The sequence below is a fragment of the Brachionichthys hirsutus genome, chromosome 10, assembly GCF_040956055.1.
Source record: "Brachionichthys hirsutus isolate HB-005 chromosome 10, CSIRO-AGI_Bhir_v1, whole genome shotgun sequence".
In the NCBI taxonomy this organism is placed as follows: Eukaryota; Metazoa; Chordata; class Actinopteri; order Lophiiformes; family Brachionichthyidae; genus Brachionichthys; species Brachionichthys hirsutus.
Genome location: NC_090906.1, coordinates 3,846,704 through 3,863,615, shown reverse-complemented (window position 1 = coordinate 3,863,615; position 16,912 = coordinate 3,846,704). Strand labels below are relative to the sequence as shown.

At 40.1% G+C, this 16,912-nt stretch overlaps 1 protein-coding gene across 1 annotated transcript in view; it reads right to left on the bottom strand.

The window, feature by feature from the left end:
- Positions 1-5,424: 5,424 nt before the first annotated feature.
- Positions 5,425-16,912, bottom strand: part of kctd16b (potassium channel tetramerization domain containing 16b) — a 45,283-nt gene continuing 33,795 nt past the window's right edge. The window contains exon 2 of the mRNA XM_068744616.1: positions 5,425-5,888. Within this exon, the coding sequence (XP_068600717.1) occupies positions 5,425-5,888 (464 nt within the window). The remainder of the gene's footprint in view (positions 5,889-16,912) is intronic.

Here is a 16,912-nt window from a genome sequence, read left to right as displayed (position 1 = left end):
CTGTTGCCAGTGGGCTTGCAGTAGGTAGAAGACAAGTGTTTAATGCAAATTATGTGAACAGTGTATTTACTGGAAATAAATGTGTTAATTATTTTTCCTGCTCCATTTAAATAAGAATAAGAAGCGATGTCTCGTAGGTCCTTCACTTTGATCAACATAATCTGGCCCTCCAACAGCAGACCAGCCAGAATCCAGCATGCCTCTATGTAGGGTAAACTTGTTTCTGTCAGCTTATATAATATTTATTTCAAGTACATATTCCTGTCTTCCCATCTTTAAATTATGGGTAGTAGTCAATCCACATCTCCTGAACAGAATTCATCAAATCTTTACACATATACTTTGTCGAGGGCATACAGGTTTACGTCTTCTGCATTTTCCAGGAGCAGGGCACTCTGTGTTCTCTTATTAAAAGAGGTATATATGTGAAAACACCCGTTTCATCTCTTCAATTCTGAATTTTATGATTCATCAATAGATTTTTTTAAATAATTTTACTGTGTTGTATATTTTTATAGTATACAAAGTAACAGCAAGTAAAAACTGAGTCGTGGTACAGAATATCTTGTTTATTGGTTGTTGTCATACATTTTCAAAATCATTATATGTGTTGTATCTAAAGACTTTCAGATTAATTATACTGTTTTTGAAGGGAGACATGGAACCCTGGAATACAGGGCAACTCTCACCATGAATGTTTAGCTGCTGACAAAGAAACATTAACTTTTATTTCTGGAAGTAACTCTACATCGAATTTTAGAATTATAAATTTTGACTGGACTTTTTATATATGTATAATTACATAATGACCAAATACAATATTTTGACTGTATTTTGTGAATGATCATACACCCCTGGTGAGAATGCCTCTGTTTTGCAGGAGCTCCTTCACACTGCAGAGCTGATTTATTATTGGATAATATTACACACCTGTGGAGGAACAGCAACACCATCAACACATTTGTGCTTATCTTATTTTTTTTATTTTTTTTAAACATTTCGTGAAAATTTTCTTTTTACTGTTAAATATCAGTTTTCGACATAATCTTTGTCACAAGAACAGACTAAGTTAAATCTGTTAAGGTTTGTATACCAACATGCTCACAATGTTTCTGGACAGTATTTTTTTCCATTTTCTTTTTCGCGTCAGAACAACAATAATCAACACAACCATTCTGTTTTTTTTTTGTGTGCCAGATCTAACATGGTGGTATCGGAATGATGTGATTTTTCTCTGTGGTTTCCACAATCATCAAAGGCAAGAGGAAAAATAAAAGGGCCTGCAGTCATTTGCACAGGCTTCACTAGCATGTCTAAAACTTCAGGAAATAAAATCACAGACTGTAGTCGGGCACTGAGAAACATAACATGACCGACCTCACAGTCTCTTATGTTTCAAACATCCTATTTTACTTTAAAACAAACTTCAATATTTTATCCATAAGATTTACATGATCTGTTGTTTTCAGGCTTTTCATTATTATGTGCTCTTATGGTGAAAACTGCATGATCTACATTCGTTCTCTCTCATTGCAGACACTCTATTTGGGGCTGCGAAGTGATTAGCACGTTTCTCTGTTAAATACTTTCTTGTTTGTGTTTCTTAGATAACTTTATACATTGTGCAAAAAACAGCTGCAGTCTACTCCAGAAGGCCACCGGGTATCTTGCTATTTATTTTCACTCGAGGTCTTTTTAAACAGCATTTATAACCACGTGTATGTGAACATGCACTCTGATTCCTGGGACTGATGACCCTGTTCTTGAACTATTTCAAAGAATAACAAGAATGCATTTATAAAATTTCCGGCAGAGTCACCTCATGCATAAATTCTATAATATTGCCTTGCTTTTTTTTTTTTTTTTTGCTTCACCTTGTCTGATTATTAAAATGGCTACTACTGAGATAAAAATGAATAAATAATGCATACACAAAGCACTAAGGAACGAGTCTCTCTTGACTTAAGTTTGGTTTATTTGACCATATTACAACTGTCAGCCACTGAAAGCATTAATTTAACTGGCAAAGAAGACAAATCCAGTGGGAAAATGGTTAACGTTTGCTTTGTTAGTCTGCTTGGAACTTTGAGAAGCTAAATAGTAAAATGCAGTCTGTCAGATGCAATAAAATCACCAGTGGAGTTTTCATCAAAAGCCTTTGTCACCATTAATTTTAACAAGCTCTTTTGTTTGTAATTCAACATAAGAAAGTTTTGTTGAATTACCTTTTTCCTCTTCAGGTCAGACTAAGGAAATGCAATATATGTGCACAAAATCAGCTGTGTTGTGTGTTGACACTGGACTCGAGTAACATGGCATTTAAAATGAAACTGTAGTGTGTCTTTTCTTTTTTCCTTTTTAATTTGAGGGTGTTTACATTGGCATAAGGTGACAGGCTGGGAAATGTGAGAGCGTAGTCTCTAAATGTCAAGTTGCATGATGCACACTGTAGGCCCTTCTTTGCATACAGGCTGGTGTCGCATGATTGAAGGAGCTGGCTTGATTAGACGCTGAGGCGTGTGCCATATAATTGGGGTAAAAATGTTCATGAATTGTATACTATTCACCTGATAGGTAAACTTGGACCAAAGCTGGGATTCAGCACTTTTTACCTCACTCTTTCCTTCCCATTTCAAAGCCAGTGTTCTTGAGTACTTCTCCAAGACAGCAAAAAAAAAAAAAACAGCTCTGTCAAAACATTTTTGTGAAAAAAGAAAAGCCAATGTTGCAGATTTAGAGCTGAACAGTTTCAACAAACTTTTCCCATTTCATTCTTTTTCCTAAGGCCCAACCATATACGTACAGATATAATAATTGCAGATCAGCATTATTGTGGCATTGTTAGAAAAATGTGCTGACAGTTCGCGACACTTTTGTCTCGACATGCTAGCAGCCTATCATTTGTAATGGTGGTATGTGTATATGTTGTGTGTGTTTATATTTTGCCTCATCCCACTAACTGATAAAAGGAGACTTGCTGTATTACATTAGCGTCAGTCGACTACTATGAACAGCAGAGCAGCCACAAATTATGAATTTGCATGGTATACACAGAGTGTGTAATACATTATTCTGGTTAAGTATGATTTATGGTGTTTATGCACATTTGATATGTAGTCTGCGTTAGCATATAACTCCAGCTTGATGATAAATGGCTTCAAACGGAAAATGTAATCTTCCAGCAATGTAGAAAAATAATTCATATTAATTTTATTAGCAGGTTTGTTTTGTATCTAGTGCCTATTGCAGCAGCCATATTACTTTATACTTCCATAAACAACAGCAGATTCAAGGGCACTGCTGAGCTGGACTCTTCTTACTTACCCATGAGCCAAATCTCTTACAGGAAATACATTTAAGGGGAAACACAAGAGCATTTAATAATGTATTCATTCAAAGCCCTTCATATAGAAAAATAATTATGATAAAGCATACTTTAAATGCAATTTTATATTAAAGTGTCAGGGATATTGTTCAATAAATTGATCTTTGAATAAATTTGTACAATGCATATTTTATTCTTTTGGGTTGCTTTTAATTCAACTTCATATTTTGTGCTTGGTAAAAAGCCATGATTGTTCATAAAGCCTGTTCCTCCGAACTTTCATAAAATGCAATGACAAATAATGACGGGTGTTGAAGTTTTTACTGCCCCAATATCAGGAGAAGTCACCGAATCAATATCCACAACTTCTCAGCTCAAACGATATCGTTCATCACACCTGTCTATCACATTGTTGATGAATGCATTGATTTGTACCTGAGGTCAACAAACGCACATTTCTCGCAAGAGTCAATTTTATCAGCTACTTCCTCTTTTGAAACTTGCATACAATATGCAAGGTGTTCATTTTTAAATGTATGAAAAATATTATTATTATTACACATTCCATCTTAAAGCCTATAGATTTCATTTAAGGAAATGTCGTATTCTATTTAGGTGTCTATCGATGTGAAATATTTTTGCAAAAGCAACAAAAAAAGCAGATATAATATTGATAAAACATTATCTCATCTGGAGATATTTCTATATCTGAGCAGATGTTTGTGATGAATTGGACAATTAGATTTATTGTGCATGGTTTATTTATAATTCAGTCCATCACAGATGAGCTAAATTATTTTAAAAAAGCCAATTCATATTTTTTTTGATTAACAAATAATTTGATAATTGTACCTCTCTAAATCACATACTTCCTTTTCATTAAGGTTCTCTATTTTGTAAATGTCTCAGTGAAAACAGATTGTGATGACAATGACACTTTATCTGAAAAAGTGAACCTGACAGTGATTGTGCTGATTGACATTCACCATCCTTGAAGGTCTCAGCATTGTGACTCACAAGCAATGTCTAAATATCTACATTTTTTATAATCTACTCTCTCACACTCAACCTAATGGTGATTTGTGCTTTTTTTTAAAAAAATAACCATACGTGCCTTTATTTCAATAACAGCATCCCAAAATGTCCAATCAAGACTGGACTGTAATGAATATATTAATAATGTTGGATTTTCACGAGATACACAGTTTGTCTTTGACAGTTAACCCAGGGACTTCACCATATCTATCTATCAGCTTTATCACTGGACTCGATCATTAATATGTATTGATTGCCATGGCATCATCCGGGGTAGAATGCATTCATCTGTGTGTTGACCAAGTCACCATGTGTACTGTTCCTGTCCCGTTCTGCATTCACTGTATGTTTTCTTACAGATGTTGATCTGAATCTCCGAGGAAATAAAAGACTTGTCTGTCAATCTTGGTAAATAATTACGGGAGAAAATGCCTCTTCCAGTGTTGTGTTTCTCACGTCCCAAAATGTGGCCTAAAAGTCACCACCCTGGCAGCGTAGAGCTCTGTGTGTATTTATAGTGCGAGTACTGTCAGGACAGCATGAATTATTAATGGCTTCTGATGCAGATGTATCTGTGACCTTAAGGCCACCTGGGAGTGAAGACACGCACACACATATACACAAACATTCACATACTTAATTAGTGTTTGTGGTTTTCCAGTGGAATGATGACAGAGTTGCCTCGATAGCCCCCCCCCACCGCAGTGAAGCCATTAGCCAGCCTTCAATTGGTAGGCAGTTCATAGAGAATGTGCCCCCCTCAATCAGATCGGTCCTCGGTGATGAAGTATTCAAAGCTCTGAAGCATTCCGCGTGGTAAAGCGCATATTTAGAGTACATACATTAAGCCTAAACTACACACACACATACACACACATACGTACTACATATGTTATCAGGTGAACAGTCTGGCTTCTATGCACCTGTGCAGATGTTCCACCTACTGGCATAAAGGTGAAGTTTCCCACAGAAATTGGATGCAAATGAGATTATTGTATTTCCCTATTGTTGAAAAAGTCACAATCAACAAACATGTAAACTGATCCTCAGTCCGGGTTCCGGACTCAGAGGCGGTGCTTTCTCAGCAGGTCGGCCTGCCACATATATTTCCTCTCGGGGAACCGCTCTGGGATCTTGATCTTCTGGAAATCTTGGATGCACTTATCCAGCTCCTCCTCAACGGTAAGCTTCTCTTTCACTGGCCTTTTCTTGCAGCTGCTGGTGTCGCGGGCGCTTGCTGTGAGTGAGCGCAGCAAGTCACTCTTGCGCCGCTGATCGGAATGCTGGAGCATGGCTATGGGGCCCTTTTTCAACGGCCTATCCAGGGTTTGGACGTTGGTATGGGCGTGTGACTGCCGGCTAACAGGGCCACAGATGACCGTCCCTTGGGGAGAACCGACTTCAGATTGGCTCTCCGAGCTGGAAGTGGAGAGCTCGTTGAAGGAAGTGCCACTCTCACCTTCGCCATCGCCCTTGTGGTTCTTGCAGCAGCAGTCACACGGAGGGGAAGACCAACGTGAATGCCCGCCTGGAAAGAGAGAGAAAAGGAGAAGAGGCTAATGTTAGCGTCATTGCACAGCTTTCTTTGTGAGTTCATCAACATGAAGAGAAAAACATGACACTGACACAAAGAGAGCCACAAATTAGGCAGACATAAGAACAAAAGGCGCAGCATGAAGCGCTGAAGACGGACAAAGAAGAGCAACAGGGAATGCCAAGTGACATGACAGGAGGTGTGACTGGCTTGCTTCCAGTCCAATCAGAAGTAAGATGGCTGAATGTGGGACAAGGTTGTGTTGTTCGGCAGATTCACACTGACACAGAGAAATAAGTGGAAGAGCTTTGCAGGCAAATGAAGTCCTGGATTTACCTGCTTCAGATGTACTTCAAGTTAAATATTGTTAGTAGAGGTATTTACACTTAGTAAAAGATGAGCTATCATGGTGCGAATTGAACAAAATACATTTTGATTAATAGTTTAATAGAGACATTTCAGCAACTGGTACAGAAAAAAAACGGTGTAGAGAAGTCTATTTATTTAAAGATGAATAGAGGTGAAACTGTGCAAACACTGTTTGTGCAGCTTAATACCCGAAGCCCGCTGTCTTGTTCACCAGCCAACCTATTAATCTCAAACTGTGGTTCTAAAGCAGGGTTACAAATCCTAGGAACACACATTCATGGTCAGATCAAACTCCAGAGAGAGAGAGAGAGACTTGTGTGTGTGTGACAAATGTTAAATGTTAAACATAAATGGATGCTCCATAATGAGATTAATCTGCTGCTGTGGAGGTCAAGGAAAGCCTAGATTATGCATTGTTTCATCATCTTTGAAGAGTCTAAGTTTCTTAGACCAATGAAATGATGGGCCTTCAGAAATCCTTCTCAATCATTTTTGAACAGAAGTCATAAGTGTCAACAACGGCTGTTTTCACCCGACCTTGAGAGGAGCAGAGCGTCTCAGAAATGCTATGGTTGACGTTTCAGCCCAGACGCTGCAGGCTTGATCAAAAACACGCCAAAAGGAGTCCAGAATACAGCGGGCTGACAGGCTCAGAGGCAGAGTAGCGGCACCCCTCTTCCTACAGGAAGTAACCATTTATTTTTCATGCTAACCTCCTGAATAATTAAATAGGTGTCTGTTGCTGATGGACTCCTTTCTGTTAAGTGAGGAGAGGGATCAAAACCCATGAGACAAACCCATGCAGCTCCCCACCCCAGCCTTGTGAAAATCATTCAGTCGATGCTTGATTCAAAGGAGAATCTACAATATTATAAATAACAGCACTTTAAATAGATGCCCTCTTGCTTTGGCTTCCATTTTGTCCTCCTCAGCGGTATTTTTGGCTCTTTTACAGACAGAACAGAAATCATTTCATCTCACCGAGATTTGTTCCACCAGCATCACTCAAAAAATGTTTATGTATTAAAACCATATTTATTTGTATAAAGAGGAGAAGTGAGCCTTTGCCTTGTTAGTCTAAACTACAGGTGGTCTAACGTTCAGTTCAGCACTAAAAATACATGACTACACACACACACACGCTGGCAGTGAGAGAAATGTCATCCATAGCGGCTTTGGATCTCTAATTGCCTCAGGCATTTACAAATTTAACATTCACAAACATACGTTTGGCACAAATACTCTTGTTTAAGAGGAAGACAGGACTAACGCTACTGGTATAGCATTGATTTGGAGCGATGCACACAATTAGAACTGCACTAGCTTCAGATCAAAATCTGCATTTGATGGAGAACATAACCCCGTGCTGGCACAAACGCGGCCTCCAGTCCTTTCTTCGGGGACGCACTGTTTCTTTTAAGTCGATGTGTGGATATCTGGCCTTCTGAATGATTGAAAGCACATTTTGTAATTGGCTCGTTGGAAAAATGACTGCCATTATCCAATCGGCCTGTCAAAATAAAATAAACGGTAAAGACTGGTAAAGCTGCAGCTACAAATGTCTGCAAGTCTTATGTGCGGGGCGGGTGTGCAGCTCCTTCTATTCGTACAGCTGATGAATAACATTCTGTTTAAACACTCAGTAATTATATCCACCTCACGACAGCTTTATAGTCTTGATGGGGACATTTCATTTACAGATACTGTGATTGGCTATTAGCCTCGCTTATGCTAAACGCACAGCCATCTGATCGGATTCATCGTCAGGTTCATTTGGATTTCTGTCAAATGTCCGCCGGCATTGCAAATCGGCTGGCATATAATTAAATAAGGGACACCATTTACACATGCTTTATAATCCAAGCACTGTTGCCTGACACTTTTGAAAGTGGTGCCTCTTCTTCCATCTAGACAGTGATACTGTAATTATCATTACATGGCACTTTTAATGCTTTGAAGCACATCGAGGCGCGTTAGGCGTGAAGCCATTTTCCTGTGCTAATTGAAGTGAGGAGAAAGATCTAAGTACGTAGACCTGCAGTCTATCGTGGCATTTACACTCGGTTATAACGGTTATGGTACCTGCTGATTAAAGAGACAATTAAACCACAGTCAGTGTTATAGTTATTAATGTGCATTTTTCTTTTTCCAGTGTCATACTTAACAGACTGTGATGGTTCAATACGTAGACGATAAAGTGTGTTCATGTGTGGCTTTATATAACTGCAATAACACTGTGCTTTATTTATCTTGGATATTAAGACTGCCACATAAAGTAAAACGGAATTGATTTTCCAATAAACACTCCCCTGTTTTCAACAATCGGTCTCATTAACAAATATGAGCCAAACTCAGGCTGGCAGGTGCAATAATTAAAGGTCAGGGTTTTGGTGTGTAAAGGCTGCAGCTTCTTCTTGCCCTAATGATGAGTCTTGTTAGACTGAGCGGCCCAAACAATACTGTAATTCAACACTATTTGGACATGTAGTCACTCAAAATGTCCCACCCCAGCTGTCACCATTTAATGGAAAACAAATATTTCTACAGTATATTTGTATATTTAATGATATAGAAGCATCCATCAAGGGGGGCGGAGCTAATATGACCAGTCAGCTGCAGTGTCATTCAGTTGCTGAAGCTAATAAATGACCGCTGTAGAGTTATCTGATCCATGAATGGATGCTGACTGTACTTCATGCCCCCCGAAGGACAAAGTTGGATGTGACGGGATAATATTGCCCATTGTGAAGACACTTCAGTCAGTTGTTCAACACAGAAGCATGCATGCACAGATATCGACCAAAGCATTATTAATATTTAAACATTTTATTGATGAGGAATTTCAGCTTTTAAAATGATCTCTGGGTGGCAGGTACACCACAGATATACCACAGGTATACCGCAGGTATACCACAGATATACCACAGATATACCACAGGTATACCACAGATACACCACAGATATGCCACAGATATACCGCAGGTATACCACAGATATACCACAAGTCTACCACAGGTACACCACAGGTATACCACAGGCATATCACTCTTTTGCATAAACTCAAGCAGTTGTTTATATGTTGATTATGCCCATGTGCTCATCAGCATTTTTAGAAAGATGGAGAATGAATCCTCAAGGGTGAGAAGGAAGCTCAAGGAATGACTGAATTTTATCTTAATCTATGGCATCTTTTTTACCCCGACATTGAATTTCTATAATCAATTAGCATGATGTTAGAAACTGACATTAATTAATGTGGTGAAGTGGATTTAAACACCAATAGAGAAAATAAATCAGATCTGCTGGCAAATGACTAGCACTGCTGCAGCAGATGGGGTTAAGTACCTTGCTCAAGGGCAAGCTTAGGGGCACCTCAGTGGCATGTAATGAGAGCGGTCCAAGTGCTTCCGCTCCATCTTCCAACCGGGATTTGTCCAGAGAAATCAAACTGATGGCATGGAACAAACTTGCTTCTCGAGCCTTGTGGGCCACCACAGACCGTCGGAACAAGACAACCAGAAAGAGTTGCTAATGGTGAAGAGCGTAAATGTGTGTTGCGACAATTTTTCCGCTTTCCTGACACGTGCTTCTTCAGACATCGTGCTACCAGCCCTGCCACGTGAACGTGAACTCATGCTTTCCTTCATAGCAGAGCCCGTACATGTGTAGACGTGTGTCTGAGAGCACATGCATATGTATATGCACAGACATGTAGCGCGTCAGATCCACACATACACAGACCAACATTCTGTATATGCGTGTGTGTGTGTTCGTGTGTGTTTGTGGTCATCCCTCAGTGTGCAAATTACATTGGCCTTGAAACTATCATCTGTATGCCGTTGGGCAGGGGGAATGGAGGCCGATGTCAGGTGGGGTTCCCATTTGTGTCATGAGAGGTGTCAGACTGTCGCCCGTGCCTCTGGCCAGCATCAGTCACCACACACACACACCCTCATTTGTGTGTCTGTGTGCTGATTTAGGCTGTATTGGCCACAGCGGATTCATGTGATCGCATGTTATTTGTCTTCCCGTGAAATACGCAAGGCGCTCTGTCTGAAGTCCGATGACTGTCACGTACAATTACGTGCCCATACGCTCACACACGCACGAACATACGTTCACACACACGCGCTTTCTCACAATGCTTTCCGACAGGTGCTCAGGGCTCTGATGTATTGATTTCAGCAAAGACCTCGACAACTGGCCGTAGCTCTGGACGGTAAAAAAGCTGACTGACAATGAAATACAACACACACACACACACACACGCACTCCATATCCATATTTCATCTATCAATCCACCTGCTATTTAGCGGTTCATTGATTTTCCTGAACCAGCAGTTGTAAAGTGAACATAATCCATGAGTGATATATTAACGTTGTTTCACTAGATTTTTTACAATGAATATAATCTAACATAAGTGTTGAAATAATTATCTTTCAAAGTATATTTTTCAGAGTTCCACCTTTAATGAAATGAAACTCAATTTAACCCCATACCTACTGCAGTTAACAGATAAATGTTTTTTTTTTAATGTTTATTTCCACCCTGGGTTATGACTATCAGGCTGCTCTAAATATAATCACCGGCTTTTGATTTTTATCTGATTTGCTAAATTATTGCTCTCCTCCAATGGCTGAATGCATCTTTAATTATTTTGTCTCCTTCCATTTCCATTGAAGATGAAATAAAATCAAAGTCTTGCAAAATAATTGAGTAGTCTTAAAATGGTACCTTTCTTTTTTTAATAACTCATTTGTAAACTAAACTCTTTATTCTATGGTGAGTCCAAGCAGGTTCGTATGTACGTAATTTTGTGACAAATAAATGTCGCGTTTTAATGAGGGACAGGCTGGCTGCCATTGATTGTGTATTTGTATGTCAAATATGAAGTGAACTGTCACCTACACTTTAACGAACATGCATAGCTTTCGTCTTGAGGTAAAGAGTTAATTTCTTCTCTCTTCTCTCCAACCGATGCTTCCTCCTCCTAATGCCTGAGTGGATGGGTTGACGCTTCTGTGGAAGAATATGCACGATTGACCTCTGATTGATTTCTGCCATAGTGCTGGGAGGCTGTTCACTGGAGATAAATTATGGCTCAATAAAAGCAAATGAACATCTTCTATCCATCATTCTCTTTGTCAGTTGTTTTTTTTTTCTGAGTCCACCTTCAACTCTGCCATCTGCACCCCCCTCGCCTTTTCTAGTCCTGCTGCTTTCTCAATCTCTGAGGTTTCTGCTGCTTGATTTACACTGATTTATAATCAGATTTACAAAATTTACAAATAAACGAACATTGATGAAATCTATACTCATAAACCTAAAATCGTATAAGCATTTCCGGCTGTATTTCACAATCACCTAGGCTATTTGTTTTGATCGATTACTGCAACACCACAGCGAATCAATCAGAAAAGAGGGAAACTAAGACGCTGGCTTTATTCTCTTTGATTGTTCAAGGCATTTGAGTCTGTTTTCTGGTTCAAGGCAGATATCACTGCAATAAAATTGATTTCATTTTAGTTCAATTGCTCAGAAAAAGAAAACTTTTTTTTCGGTTCACCCTTTTCATTTTTTCCAGAGTAGCTCTCAGCTCAAAGGCAAAGAGATTACACGATGTTAAATGTAATAAAAATGTGATAATGCATTTCCTGTGAGCAGATCAAAAGAACAGTAGCCAAAGTTGCCAATAGGACAGCTCAGCCTGCCAGATGCTGGTCAAGTCCTGGGACCCAAACCAAATGTTCCATATTTTCATCATTTTATTTCAGGCCCATAATCTTCAGCGAGTCCATTTCTGCTCTCAGAGTTGTTGTTTTTAGTGTGCTTGCTAAATGTTTATATTTTACTTGCTTACAGGAGTGTATTTCATTTTCATTCAGGGTGACAGGTGACAGAAGTTTTAATTTCTGCCAGCATGTTGTTTTCCCTCTTACCTTATGTGTGTCTAAAAAGGTACTTGATTCTCAGTATGTATACAGGCATTGGAATTAAAGTTGTATTGTGTACCCTAAAAATAATTAAATATGTATAAAATAGAGGCAGTTATATGTTTTATGGAAAACAGACTGAAATGAAGCAGAAAAAAAGCAGAAGACAGAAGAAGAAATTACAGATTATTATAGACTGAGAGGTAATAAAGGTCCAATGGTGCCCCATTCTGACACAGTCACACACACACAGTGTGTACATACAGTGCATTGTTGAACCCTAACTGGTTTCAGTAAAATTATCTTATTTTTAAATACATTTTTATGGCAATCTTTTGTGACAGGAAACAAGGAGTGCGGGGTTGTCAAGACACATCCTTACATGGTACACACACTTATACCACTAAACTATGAATGTCCAATCAGAATTGTTTTAAATCTATCCTATAATATACTGTAAGCCTTATAAAGGAGGAAACAGTAATGCGATCATTTATCTTTGTTCAGATTAAAGTCCTTGCATCTGTTTGTTGGAGGCTTGTTTTTGATTTGAAGGTGGAAAAATGGCACTCAATGATGTATTGTAAGTTTAAAAAATATCTCTACATAGCAGTAATAACTGCAGACATTTGTACCTGAAGGTGGACATTCTAGTCTGGCCAGTCCCTCTGTATTGATTTTAGATATTCTCAGGGCAATAGCTAGTTAATTATGATATAAGACCTGACAAGTCTTTGCGGTGAATAAAATAGTATTTTTAATCAGGCAGCAACCAAGAGGCCAGCCTGAACGCAGCACACAGCCAGCAGCGGAGCGACTACAGACTGCACAAGCAGAAGAGCGCTGCGCAACTTTGTGAGAAAGTTGATTTGAATTGTCAAATGCTGACTGACCATGTTCATCATTGTTGCTATGAGGCGAAACAGAACTAAACATTATTTCATTGCAGAAAAGAAGACAAAAATCAAACGTTATTGAGCGTTGCATGAAATCATCAGTTGGAACGACATGTACATAGGACGACTAGCTTGTAGCAATGAACGTGTCCACTGCATCCTGCGCCGGACAATGTGAGACGCTATCCGGCGGTGAATTATCTATGATGGCAAAATGACGCAGCTATAGCTGTAATCGCTAAGCAAATTGCAAGAGCGTTATCACTGCTCCACAGAACACACACCATCCCTGTCTCTGACTGTCACACACACACAAGCACACACACACACACAGACACACACGCACACTAGGTAGGAAAGGCTATCTACAAAATATACAGTAAGTGCTTCTTCACCACTACAAAAATCCCGACACAAAGCCAACTCTGTTATTTACATTTTTATCAGGAAGAGTCTGAAAATCAAAGGCCATTCCGCTATCATCATCATCAGCGGGGACAACGGCTCATTCATATTTTAAATAACTCCACCCTTTGTCTCCTCCATCTGTCATCCAACTCATCTTCTCCATCATAACAGAACACCTTCACTGGCTCTACAGTCTCTCTTTCTCTCATCCCAGACTCACTTTTCAGCGCTTTCTGCCTTCCCTGTTCACTTGTTCTCTTTCTCTGACTGCTCTAACCAATTCTTTCTACCTCTACCCTCAATGGAACTAATAATTGCAAGCGTCGGCTTTGCCCCCCGCCCCCCAACGACCCATGAAGCAGTAAAAAACCATAGATCCACAGGGCAAGGCTTCAGCGCCATACAGCCATGTTAACTTATAAAACATTCATGCCTCCTCCTGTGCTTCGTATAGCAAAGAGGACCTTCTGTAGCCAAAAAGCACTATGGACTTATTTTGGAGCTGGAATCGAAGGCAGGAAATAATTTGTCTTCCATTTCTGACATTACTCTTTTTCTTCGGATGGTTCCATCTACAAGATGTTTTTATTTGTATTCATTCTCAAGAGACCAAAGACTTTGTCCCACAGGAATATATACCAGAAGGTTGTCTGTTTCTGAGCTGTGACGATAATGCTGTGTTCAGCTAATTAAGTCACCTAACTCGCTCGCTGTTATGGAACCGGCAGGCTTGATACACTTGTGACTGCATGCCTGAATGGATTGTAGCTACAAGAGCATGAAAATAAGGCATAAAAACGGATTGAAAAGGGAGCGGTTCTCACATGCGGACACTGAATAAAATAATGGATATTGATTGATACAATGGCTTTTTGACGCTCGGATTGCTTCAAGCATTCCAACCTGCATTTAGGTTGCGCGTGTTGCATCGCTATCACTGCCGTGCTGCTTTCCGTTAGATGCAGCCATAAAGGAGTTCATGAAAAGTCAACCACAGTCCCATGGAACCGTTTTGAGATTGGCTCTGACTTCCCAGAATGCCGGGCAGCGAATGTGTCGTCCACTCTATAGGCTGGCTGTCCACATGTGAACGGCCGAGGTGACTGTGAGGAGCGGCACATTGTTGGGAGTACTCTGGACTGACATCTGGGATATCACAGATGTAGAAAATACTGTGTTCAGAGAGCAAACTCCAGAGATGCTGATTAACATTCTGGATTCAGGTTAAAATCAATGCAGATTTTAAAGATAGATGGATGGTGCAAAGAAAGGATTGACTTAAAAGCAAAGGAATCAAAAGATATAAAAAAAAAACAATACTGTTGTTGGCTCTGAAAAGCGTACAGCCTGAAAGGTGTCTGATCAATACAACCTTATCATGGTGCTAAATCCTTCCAGGTCCTGGCAGAACTTTCCGTACTTGGACTCTATCTCTCTTTCCATCACTCTCTCTTTTACGCAACCCGTTTGACTCTTTTCAGGAGGGCAACCACATGCTCTGGGATTACGTTCTTTATTCAGTGGAAAAGCTGACAGGGGAAACAGATGCGATGAGCTTTTAGAGATTTGGTCTGAGGCCAGCAAAGATAATTGTCAATCTAGGCAGTACTTTACCGGAGCACCATGTTTGCAATATGAATCCTGCCTTTGTGCATCCTCTGCGTGCAAGCGGCTGTGAGACTATATGCTCATCGGGGATTAACGTCTCATCTCCACAAACTCTGTCAAAACAAAACACCATGTGAACTTGAGTTTCTCTCCACACGCCACTGCAGATATCTTGTGGCTCAGTCTGGAGCATCTGTAAACGGCTCATCATAGTTGTCCTCTTTTACCTGGAGTATTCCCAACAGGAAGGGTTTGAAGAAAACAGCGGAGGACAGGTGTGCAAAAAAATCATAGTCGGTGAAGCAAAAGGAAAAGGCATTTTCCTGAGGGAATGACGCTTTTTAATGCAGCCTACTGTAAATCTCTACTTGTTCATACTCTCACTCTTCTGTTTCTGCAGCCCACAGACAGACACATTTTGCAGCTTCAATCTTCTTCGTATTCTTATTTATTGCTCAACTTTTTTCTCTCTCTCCGCTTCCCTGCCAGTCATCCATGCTGTTTTCCCATTTGTGTTTTGTTAAGGCCAGAAACATTAAATTGTCCCCCCTCTGTGTGGTTGCTCTGTTTTAAGTCACCACCGATTCTCTTCTAGTTTTGTGTTATGATGTCAGACAAGAAGCAGAGAAATGAGGGAAACAAAATCTATCTCGTGCAAGGGTGCAAGACTATCAGCTTGTATTTCTGTGTCGCCTCTCTCACATAAGTTTAACAGGATGAAGTTTCAAAGGGCAAGTCTGCTCAATTTGATGCCAGTAGGGACATTGACAGGGCCGGAAAGTTCAAATGCTGCATGCCCTTGGAAAAAATGGCTTTCAACTGGCGTTGGAAAAGGGGTTGTTTTGGAGCAGTGTGTGCGCCGGACAGCTTCCCAGGGGCCTCATTAGGGACTATCTGTTATGTTAGAAGAGGGGAAGTGGGGCACAGGATCTAAACATACAGGCGCTGAATCTCACATGCTCTCCCAAGAAACACACTTGCACTTGTCTTTCTGTTGCCTACACACATTTATGCAGACCGAATGCAGGGGGCGAGAACAAGCCTTTAGAGCTTGACAGAGTGCAGAAGAAATTGGCAGTAAACTGAGGTGTCAGTATTGCTTTGTACACCAAACACCATGCAAATGCCAGAAGCAACTGCAGACAGGAAAAAAAACAAAAATATCGGATGTATTTTTGTGTGTTCATGAGTGCATGCATGTGTGTGTGTGTCTGTGTGAATAGCCACTGTGTTGTTAGAGCATCTTCGATGTGGCGTTCAGAAAGTGTCTTTAAGTCGCTCTGAGTGTGTACGTGTGCATACTGTGCCCCGATACTCTACATTTATCTTTTCAACAGCTCACTGATGACGCGCCATATGGTGCCCCTCGGTTTTACCTCATATCACCCATCAAAATGGGTGATTTATGATTTTTTAATAGGCAAGGCACCCACACAAACACACACACGGACAAGACGCAGTAAAACAAATGCATTTCTTCACTTTTCTCCAGGACAAAGGATGTGTATACAGAAGACTGTCTCTCACATGTGCTTTCCTTTATACTGCAAAAAGGTGTTTCTGTTTTTATTTGACATGAAGAGACATCAAGCTGAAGTGTGAGTGTAGAGGAACAGTTCCTCACTGTCATAAAAAAACAGTTTCAAGCCAAATAAGATGCTTTGGTCATACAATCTCACACAGACTACAGTATAATCTCTGTGGCTGGTTTCCTCAGGTCCAGCACACAATACTGCCGATAGAGAGAGTTGATCAGTAAATAACACCGAGCACCCGGTGTGATTAACTCCCAATCTCAGTGGG